The 9,774-nt window shown below is 31.1% G+C and overlaps 1 protein-coding gene across 4 annotated transcripts; it reads left to right on the plus strand.

The window, feature by feature from the left end:
- Nucleotides 1–576: 576 nt before the first annotated feature.
- LOC107022033 lies at nucleotides 577–6,360 on the plus strand. Of its 4 annotated transcripts, none has more exons than XM_027917468.1 (9): nucleotides 577–762; nucleotides 890–1,006; nucleotides 2,012–2,339; nucleotides 2,632–3,085; nucleotides 3,860–3,959; nucleotides 4,131–4,190; nucleotides 4,574–4,657; nucleotides 4,924–4,973; nucleotides 5,780–5,916. In XM_027917468.1, exons 1-9 carry the CDS (start codon nucleotides 691–693, stop codon nucleotides 5,781–5,783), a joined length of 1,269 nt encoding a protein of 422 aa, XP_027773269.1. In that variant the 5' UTR covers nucleotides 577–690; the 3' UTR covers nucleotides 5,784–5,916. The 4 variants fall into 4 exon arrangements, with proteins under 4 accessions (XP_027773269.1, XP_027773267.1, XP_027773268.1 ...); XM_027917466.1 differs by having other exon boundaries at nucleotides 581–762; nucleotides 4,860–4,973; nucleotides 5,780–6,360; XM_027917467.1 differs by having other exon boundaries at nucleotides 583–762; nucleotides 4,866–4,973; nucleotides 5,780–6,360.
- The last annotated feature ends 3,414 nt before the right edge of the window (nucleotides 6,361–9,774 follow it).

Consider the following 9,774-nt stretch of genomic DNA (forward strand, 5'->3'; position numbering starts at 1 on the left):
AGGTAGCTAATGGATTAGGTGGAGGTGTAATTTTTTGATGAAAAATGTTCACTTACACATTTTTAATTGGTCGTAGCACATCACTTTCCACGATTTAACTTCACTTATAAAATTACAATAGATATATTATTGTTCTAAATCTGAACTGATACGTATACTCAATATCTTTCTATTTGAATTGGTTTGACTTAGATCGGTCGAAATAACTAATATTTAATATGAATTTGATATAAACTCTTTATTTTTTCATGAAAGATAGTAGTTCAAAATTCAAATTATTTAAACGACAATTGATGAAAATATGGTAAAATAAATATTTTTGATTGTTCACATAATAATTAATAACTAACATAAATAAATTAAATTATCTATCAAACAAATTATTATTTGGAACATAAAGTTTAAATCAAAATTACTGAATTTTATCGAATTCGGAACCAAACAATATGATTCCCTTGTGACAACCAGACAAACGGTTGAATATTAAAACAGTTCATGGACATCACGTCCTGTCTCACCTCAATTTGTCCTTAAAAGTTTGTTGGTGCAACTCACGTTCACTTTTTCTTTTTTTTTAAATTAATTCTCATATCTTAAATATGTGGATGAATCAAATATTCACACATATCTTGGCTAAATAATTTTGAAAATTCGGCAAAAATAAAATAAATTTTAGTATTTTATTTTTGAATGATGAAATTTGAAGACTTGTTGATGCAGCCAAGTGAGGAGAAACAGAAAAAAATACTTCTTCAAGAAGAGGTAGTAATTATATTAATATTCATGTCTAGCTATTTTAGATGTTTGTATTTTTCAAAAATATTATCGTACGTATTTGTATCTGACATATATCTGTTGATGTTTTTGAATGTTTCGATTATGTTAATAGGTTGAGGAATTGCGAGAAGAATTAGATGGGCAACTTCAACTGAAAACAGTTTTGCAATATGCATTACAAAGACCAAATGTTGGTTCTTTTCCTTCCCTCTCCACCCTCCCTCGTCGGGTACGTAAATATATATCTCCTCCTTTTATTCACTATTAGAAAATCACTAATTTTTATTAATTCGTCGGAAATTTGGCTTGTTGGTGACGTTTCTGATGACTTTTCCATCTGAAACTTTTTACCACAAGTCAATTTTCGACAAATTACATAAGAAATTTTCGTAAGAATTTAGCGCTATTCTGATAGAATTTCTCATTTAGTTTGATTTTTTTGAGATAGATCGTCAATATACGCTTAAGACCAAATCTGCTGCTTTTACTATCAAAAAATCATTAATTTTTCTATGGTATTGGCTCTTTGATAACGTTTCTAATGACTTTTTTGTCTGAAACCGCTTACCAACGAGCCAATTTCCCATGAAAATATCCATTAAAAATTAGCGATTTTTTGATAGTGTTTAGTTGGAATTTTTGGATAAAGATAGTCAAATAGATACTCAAGACCAAAGCATGTGAATGTCGGAGGGCATACATATATACTCCTTTCGTCTCATTATTTATGTGACATTTTTTAAATTTTGAAATTCAAATAAGTCTATTTTTATCGTAAGTTTTTCATAGATCTTTTAAACATTTTAAATTATACTTCAAATACTTTTTAAGTAATTTACAAATATACAAATTTCATCTCAAAAAATTTGAAGATTCTTGCACAAATTTCTGCTCAAACTTAATTTTGATTGACTCTCGAAAAACGAAAAAGTTTCACATAAATTAAAACAGATGGAGTATTATCTTCTGCTTTTTTCACCGTCAGAAAATCACTAATTTTTTTTATTGAAATCGACGGCATTTCCATCCGAAACGCCAACCAAATTTCAAACAGAACATCTATAATAATAAAAAATTAGCGATTTACTAATAGTGTTCTTCTCTAATTTAATTTGCAATTTTGGATAGATAGATACTCTAATGCAAAAAGTGAAAAAATTAATAACCTTTGTCAACCTTTCTCTATGTTTGTTGAAACTCTCGTAAATTCTAAGTTCTGAATTTATCACTACAGGTTCAACATCTACTAGGAGAAATGGTTGCGACGGAAGAAGAGATAGCTTGGTTAGAGAGAAAAGTCGACGTGCTAAAGCTAAAGCTGTACAGAGAGAAAGAGTTAGCCGAAAAATGGGAAATGTTGCAACTTAAACAAGTACAACATCAACGACTAATTTCAAAGCAATTACCACCTCCCCGTCCAGTAGTACACAAAGATGTGGAACCTCATGTGGCCTCGAGATCAAGTAACTATCAACAACTAAGAAAACAATATCGAATTAGAAAAGAAAGAAGAGCCACTGTCGGTTCTTCCATAGACTTCCACCCTCCAATTGATCTCACTGGTAAGTCAATATACTTAATTCTCAAAAAATTACATATTTGACCCCTCATAAAAAAATAATTACAATTTCTACTCGTATTTTTCTTTATTTTCATTGATGTATACATCACCAACCTCCAATTTTCGTAGATGCACTTGTTACCAATCTTCAAAATCTTAACTAAGGTTATAGAAGCTCTGATACCAAAAAAAAAATTACTCAAAATCTCATAGATTTCTCTTTATAGCTATATATAGTAACATCCATATATACTTAACTCAATCGTTTTTTTTTTTTTGGTTGTGAAATTAAGCAGAGGAAATAGTTGAGAGTAGTTCCAGAGGTTCAAGAAGCTGGCGCAGACACCACAGTCAATCTGCAGATATAGAAATGGAAACAGAGACGCCAAATAAGTTGTCAGAAGAAGTACTCAAATGTTTAATAAGTATATATCTCAAGTTAAACAAAGCATCATTAGAGAGTAAAGGGTCATCTACATCTAATTCTATAGCAAAACAATCTCTAATTTCTTCCAAGAAATCCAAAAGCAGCTTCATATGTACCAAAACTTGTTCATCAGCTGCTGTTGATGCTCCAACGTTCGCGTTCAACGATTACGCGTCTAATCTTGATCCTTATGGGATCTTGTTAGACACCGATGGAAGCCATAGAGAGATTGGATCATACAAGAATTTCATCCAAATCTCAAGAACTTCTCTTAATATAAGCCATATATCTGAATGTCTTCCTCAAATGGGAAAATTGAGGTACCTTTTTCAAATTTCACTATAAGAAGAAATACTGGAATTAGCTATGAACTTCGTTGCTAAATTGCTCGTACCTAACATATTCTTTTGTTAAGCATTTGATAATCTGTCACTAAATTACTAAATTTGACAATTTGTTGCTAAATTGTTTTTTTTTTTTGATAATATGTTGCTAAATTGCTCGCAACTAACATAGTTTTTTTGATAAATGGTCGCTACATTATTCATAGTTAACATATTATTTTGGTAGTATGTCGCTAAATTGCTTGCAACTAATAACTTTTTTTTGATAATATATCAAAAATCGCTCATAGCTAACATATTTTTTTGATAATTTGTCACTAAATTTCTCTCAGATAACACATTCTTTTGATACTTTGTTGTTAAATTGCTCGTAGCTAACATATTTTTTTTGATAATCTACCGCTAAATTGCTTGAAGGTAACATGTTGTTTTGCTAAGTTGTAGCTAATACATTGGTAAATAGAAATAGGCCAATAGCGATGAATTTTGCTATTTAGCTACGATAGATATATTATGTGCCTCTGCATCTAGCATTGGGTAGACCTCATACAAAAACTGTCCTAGCTCTATCATATCTTTTTTTATTCATTTCTCCGGAACAATCACAAACACTTTTTTGATTATAAATCTACTACCAGAAATTCAATGCGTAATCTCAACATTCAATATGTATTCCTGAATAATCTCATTTTTCAATTATTCGTCAATTTCTATCTTTTCTAATTATTATTTTTTCCCTAATATTTACAGGAGTATGATGCAAAAATTTAGCAATGTGGGCATAACATGCTTGACATACAAGCAAAAGTTGGCATTTTGGATCAATATATATAATATCTGCATAATGAATGTACTGTAAGACATGTTAAGCTTCTTTTTTTTTCTATTAAAAGTGAAAATAAAATTACTAGAAAAAACTTTGTATTCGTGTTTGTGAGAGCTAGGTAGATAAAAATAGTCTTGATGCGTAAAAACTGACATGAATACTTATAACACAACTTATTGTTTATGCTAAATTCAGGCATTTCTACAACACGGTTTGCCTTCTACAGAGGAGGAACAATTGTCTCTCGTAAATAAGGTATGCACAACTTTTTATTTCAACGAAAAAAAAAATAAAGGAATTACCTCTCAACTTTCTCTTTAATCAGTTGTCAAATTGTTCGTAGCTAACATAATTTTTTGATAATATGTTAGTGACGGATTATGCTTAATTTAATAGTACTTGATTCAAACATATTCGTGTAAAAAATTGTAAGAGTCAATATAGTACTAAAATACAAATAAGCACTACAAAAAACTAGAATTAATTAGCTACTAACTTAATCACCTCTAATTTGTCGTTAAATTGGCCTATCTAACAATTTTTTTTGATAATATGTTATTAATTTGTCGTTAAATAGGATTAGCAACATTTTTTTTTCTATTCGGTTACGTAATCTATCTATTGCTAATTTCATGCAGGCTGCGATAAATATTGGTGGTATTGTACTTAACGCGTTAGCTATCGAACATTTCATCCTTAGGCATCCAAGGGACGCTGAACATGTGAGTAAATACACTCAGATGATCACTCAACAAATAATTAAATTATTTAAGAAAGTCATTTTTTTTCTAAAAATATTAACTTCCGGAGATATATTAATTGAATAATCATATGAGAGAAAAACTCTAAATTGAACTTACAAGATACATTTTAATTAATTTTCATCATTCTTTGGCTTGATGAATTTAATTATTTATTTTGGAGTTAAAGGGATTGAAAGATGATAACGAAAGATTTTTGAGGAATGCTTATGGTCTTGAATATCCAGAACCTAATGTCACATTTTCACTATGTCGAGGAAGTTGGTCTTCACCAGCGGTAAGTTCGTTACAATTTACGTGACACATTTTTTTCCAGTCAGTTTCAAAAAAAAAAGATATATTGTTATGTATAGTAATAACTTGATTTTAAGTTTTTTATTTTATTTTTGATGAAATGATTTATAATTACGTAAATATTTTGAAAAAAATGACAAAATGGTCCTTTAAGTTTGAGGATTGGTTCAAAATAATCCCTTTTAAGTATGTGAAGAACAATTTTGGTCCTTAAATTTGTCAAAAGTTATAGTCTTGGTCAACCAATTCACAATTTATGTTCGTTAGGTTTGACGAAAATAGTTGTGAAAAAATGAACCATAAATGCCTAAAAGTCTAACCAAATCCTAAAATATTCAATCCACAAAATTAAACAAGACACTAAAAAAAAATATATAGAAATTACACCTTAAATAGTTAAACATCTTAAATAGTTAAATCAGACTCAAGAAATAATTTTAAAATAGCAAAATTACAAAAATTGTACCTTTAAATGTAAGTTCCTTCTAATGTTTCTTTTTTCATAGTTTTTAAAAAATTAATCGACGGAGTTCGTTAAATATTTGACGTAGACTAAAGTGTTAATTCTTGACAAACTTCAAGGACTAAAATTGTTCAATGAAACACTTAAGTGTCTATTTTGAACCAACCCTTAAACTTAAGTGACCGTTTTGTCATTTTTCAAAATATCAACCGTCTATCATAGTAGACAACAAGTCACTCTTAAACATCGTGTCTAGTTAAATACATTCAATATGAATGCAAGTTTGTAATTGTGTTAACAATTAGTGTTGTGTTGTTGCAATTCAGCTAAGGATCTATAGACCAGATGAAGTCGCGAACGAGCTTGAGAGAGCGAAAATGGAGTATTTGGAAGCTTCAGTAGGAGTAACAAGTAAGAAGAAGATAATGGTGCCCAAGCTAATGCAATGGCACATGAAAGACTTTGCGGATGATATGGAGTCTCTAATAGAATGGATGTATAGTCAATTACCAAGCTCGTGCTCTTTGAAAAAGTCGATGATGGATTGTCTTGATGCGGGGGAAAAGAAATATTTATCGCTAGCTAAGATGATAGAGGTTCAACCTTATGCTTCAGAATTTCGATACTTACTCCCACTATGAACATAACAATCGTTTGTGCGCCGTTAATTGAACATCTATAATCTTAATTCATACTATTAAGATTATTTTATTTGTTTGTTTTTCAAGGTCTGAATTGTAATCATTCAGACCTAAAATCCTCAAAAAGGAAGATAGAAGTGTTCGCCTCTCATAAAAAGAGATAATGGAAAGTGTTCACTTTAGATGGCTCAAAATTTCGATACTTGCTCCCCCTTACGAGTTATTTATTTGTTCGTCAATTAATCAATAGTTATTAAACATAATAATTATTAAGACCACAATCATTATGTTTATTCTGAATTTTAATTATTCAATTCTTAATGCCGCTATTTGTATACTTTATTTTGATTCTTTACAAGTTAATCCATTTTTATTTGTTCGATAATAATTTGTATTAATAATGATTGCTTAAAATCTAAAAAGAAAAAAAAGAGAATACTGCAATAAAAGATGCACTTATATACTTACATTATAAAGGAAGATTAAAACAAAACCAAAGAATGTCAAATGTCTAGTGGCATACTTGTTTATTTAATAGTCATTAGAATTTTGTTAACAACAAACTTAAGTAAATATTTAAGGTCATATCCAAGTATTAAGAAAATACAATATGTAGCTGAATAAATATATATTGTATAGATGTATGAGTGTATAGCATAATAATCGTGAAATATTCACGAGTTCAATAAGTATATCAAAACATATATAATATTTCTATCGAATTATATTTATTTTGATAATAATTGTATCTGCATGTGTATTTGCTATAACAACCTATTAAGTCATCTTTTTAAACTATTGTTATTTTAAAGTGTATCCACACACAAATATATGCTACGAAAATACATATAACTTTCTCAACATTGTTTTTACGTTTTTTATAGTGTATCACGATTTAATATTTCAATGTAAACTCCACGTAGTCAAAGGTCAAAACGTTTTAATTCCATTAGAAAACATGCTAAGAAAATAAAAAAGATTTTATTATTAACAAAGTCAAATAAATCATGACTCAAAGAAGTTAATATTTAACCACTTTTTTCTTTTATAACTATTCAATATTTAATATCTTTTAATGTGACAATAAATTAGATAAGAATATATCAAGCTAAAATACGAAAAATTCCAACTTTTTTTTAATAAAAGTTCAAACTAAACGAAATTATGTTAACGTGTTTGAACTAGACATTTGAAACTCGAAAAATATTTTGAACTGGCAAAGCTTTGAAGTACTCGCGCATAATTATTCCCATATTTCACTTTTAGAAGATCTTAAATTTGTTTGAACTCCATATTATGATCGATTAACTTGTAAAACTTGAAACTCCTAATATATTTTTTGATATTTCAATTTTATTATTTTTTAAAGATATATTATTTATGGGGTCAACATCGTGTATTTTAATTCTCAAATGAATACTGATCTTTTTTTTCTCTCTTGAATATAAGACTAGAATTCAATTTAGAATTTTTTTTGTAAACCCTAACATAACAGTCAATGGTCAAAATTCTTGCATGAAATAGAAAAATTGGAAAATTTTTAAGTCTTTCTAACACGTTAATTATTTCATAAGGGTATAAATATGCAGCCAATTTCAATAACCAATCACCATACTCACAATCCTCATTTATAATATTCTAATTCCAACAATATCAACAATGAGATCACAAAGCAACATTTTAGGTTCTACATGTAGTAAAATGACACTAGCACTACTGTTTTTGCTTTTTCTAGGTGCTACACGGAGCAAAGCTGCTAGAATTCTTTCACATAGTGAAAACAAGGTTGTAATTCAAGCAATAAATGAACACCTTTTGTTGTCATCTCTTCAATGGAAACCACCCGTATCGCCACCATCTCCCAATGGTGGACGCACCACTCCAGGTTCTGCTGGCATAAAGAGTCAGATATTAGAAAGGAACTCTGCAGGTCCCAAAACCACAAACAAACACCTTTTGTTGTCATCTCTTAAATGGAAACCACCCGTATCGCCACCATCTCCCAATGGTGGACGCACCACTCCAGGTTCTGTTGGCATAAAGAGTCAGATATTAGAAAGGAACTTTGCAGGTCCTAAAACCACAAACAAACACCTTTTGTTGTCATCTCTTAAATGGAAACCACCCGTATCGCCACCATCTCCCAATGGTGGAGGCACCACTCCAGATTCTGTTGGCATAAAGAGTCAGATATTAGAAAGGAACTTTGCAGGTCCTAAAACCACAAACAAACACCTTTTGTTGTCATCTCTTAAATGGAAACCACCCGTATCGCCACCATCTCCCAATGGTGGAGGCACCACTCCAGATTCTGTTGGCATAAAGAGTCAGATATTAGAAAGGAACTTTGCAGGTCCTAAAACCACAAACAAACACCTTTTGTTGTCATCTCTTAAATGGAAACCACCCGTATCGCCACCATCTCCCAATGGTGGAGGCACCACTCCAGATTCTGTTGGCATAAAGAGTCAGATATTAGAAAGGAACTTTGCAGGTCCTAAAACCACAAACAAACACCTTTTGTTGTCATCTCTTAAATGGAAACCACCCGTATCGCCACCATCTCCCAATGGTGGACGCACCACTCCAGGTTCTGTTGGCATAAAGAGTCAGATATTAGAAAGGAACTTTGCAGGTTCTAAAACCACAAACAAACACCTTTTGTTGTCATCTCTTCAATGGAAACCACCCGCCCCTCTACCATCTCCTAATCCTGGCACCATCACTTCACATTCTACGACAAGTCAAATATTAGAAAGGAACTTTACGGGTCGTAAAACCACAAAAAAAAATATTTTGTTGTCATCTCTTCCATTGAAACCACCCGTCCCATCTCCATCTCCCAATCATGGCGGCAACACTCCACTTTCTACTGGTATAAATAGTCAGATATTAGAAAAGAACTTTGCAGGTCGTAAAACTACAAACAAATACCTTTTGTTGTCATCTCAATGGAAACCACCCGTCCCTCCGTTATCTCCTAATCCTGGCACCATCACTTCACATCCTACGATAAGTCAGATATTAAAAAGGAACTTTGCAGGTCATAAAACCACAAAAAAATACACTACTTTGTTGTCATCTCTTCCATTGAAACCACCGGTCCCACCACCATCTCCCAATCCTTCCAACAGCACTGCACATTCTACTAGCATGAAAAGTCTAATATTAGAAAGGAACTTTGTAGGTCGTAAAACCACAAAAAGGTCCCTTTTGTTGTCATCTCTTCCATTAAAACCACCCGTCCCGCCGCCATCTTCCAATCATGGCAGCACTGTTCCTTCAATTGGCATGACAAATCAAATATCAGAAAGGAACTTTGGAGGTTGTAAAAAGGTTGCTCGTCCTACTCCAACTCGTGATTATCCACAACCTTATAAGGTCCCCCTTGTTATGGCTACTAATTGAAAAAAATATATATATCTTGTGGCAACTATGGAGCAATATTAATTCATTCTTTTTAGGAAGAAATTATAAAGATTACATAACTATGTACTCCTTTTCCATTTTCTAATTTTGATTTTTGCTTCATGGGCCATAATTGACCCCCGTTTAATTCCTTATATCTATTGTGTGATGGAAAATCTTAATTGTACTTTTTGTAACCTTTGAAACATAGATCATCATAAATATCCAAAATTTGATTATTTAGCAATGTGTGTGCCTACACAATTAAGCAT

This window comes from Solanum pennellii, chromosome 6 (assembly GCF_001406875.1).
Source record: "Solanum pennellii chromosome 6, SPENNV200".
Classification (NCBI taxonomy): Eukaryota; Viridiplantae; Streptophyta; class Magnoliopsida; order Solanales; family Solanaceae; genus Solanum; species Solanum pennellii.

Bases quoted from the DNA above. Each gene is read 5' to 3' on its own strand.
- LOC107022033 (XM_027917466.1), top strand. From the start codon at position 691: ATGATGAAATTTGAAGACTTGTTGATGCAGCCAAGTGAGGAGAAACAG. The intron at 1,007-2,011 runs GTACGTAAATAT...TTATCACTACAG, and splicing joins TCTCCACCCTCCCTCGTCGG to GTTCAACATCTACTAGGAGA. The intron at 4,974-5,779 runs GTAAGTTCGTTA...GTTGCAATTCAG, and splicing joins GAAGTTGGTCTTCACCAGCG to CTAAGGATCTATAGACCAGA.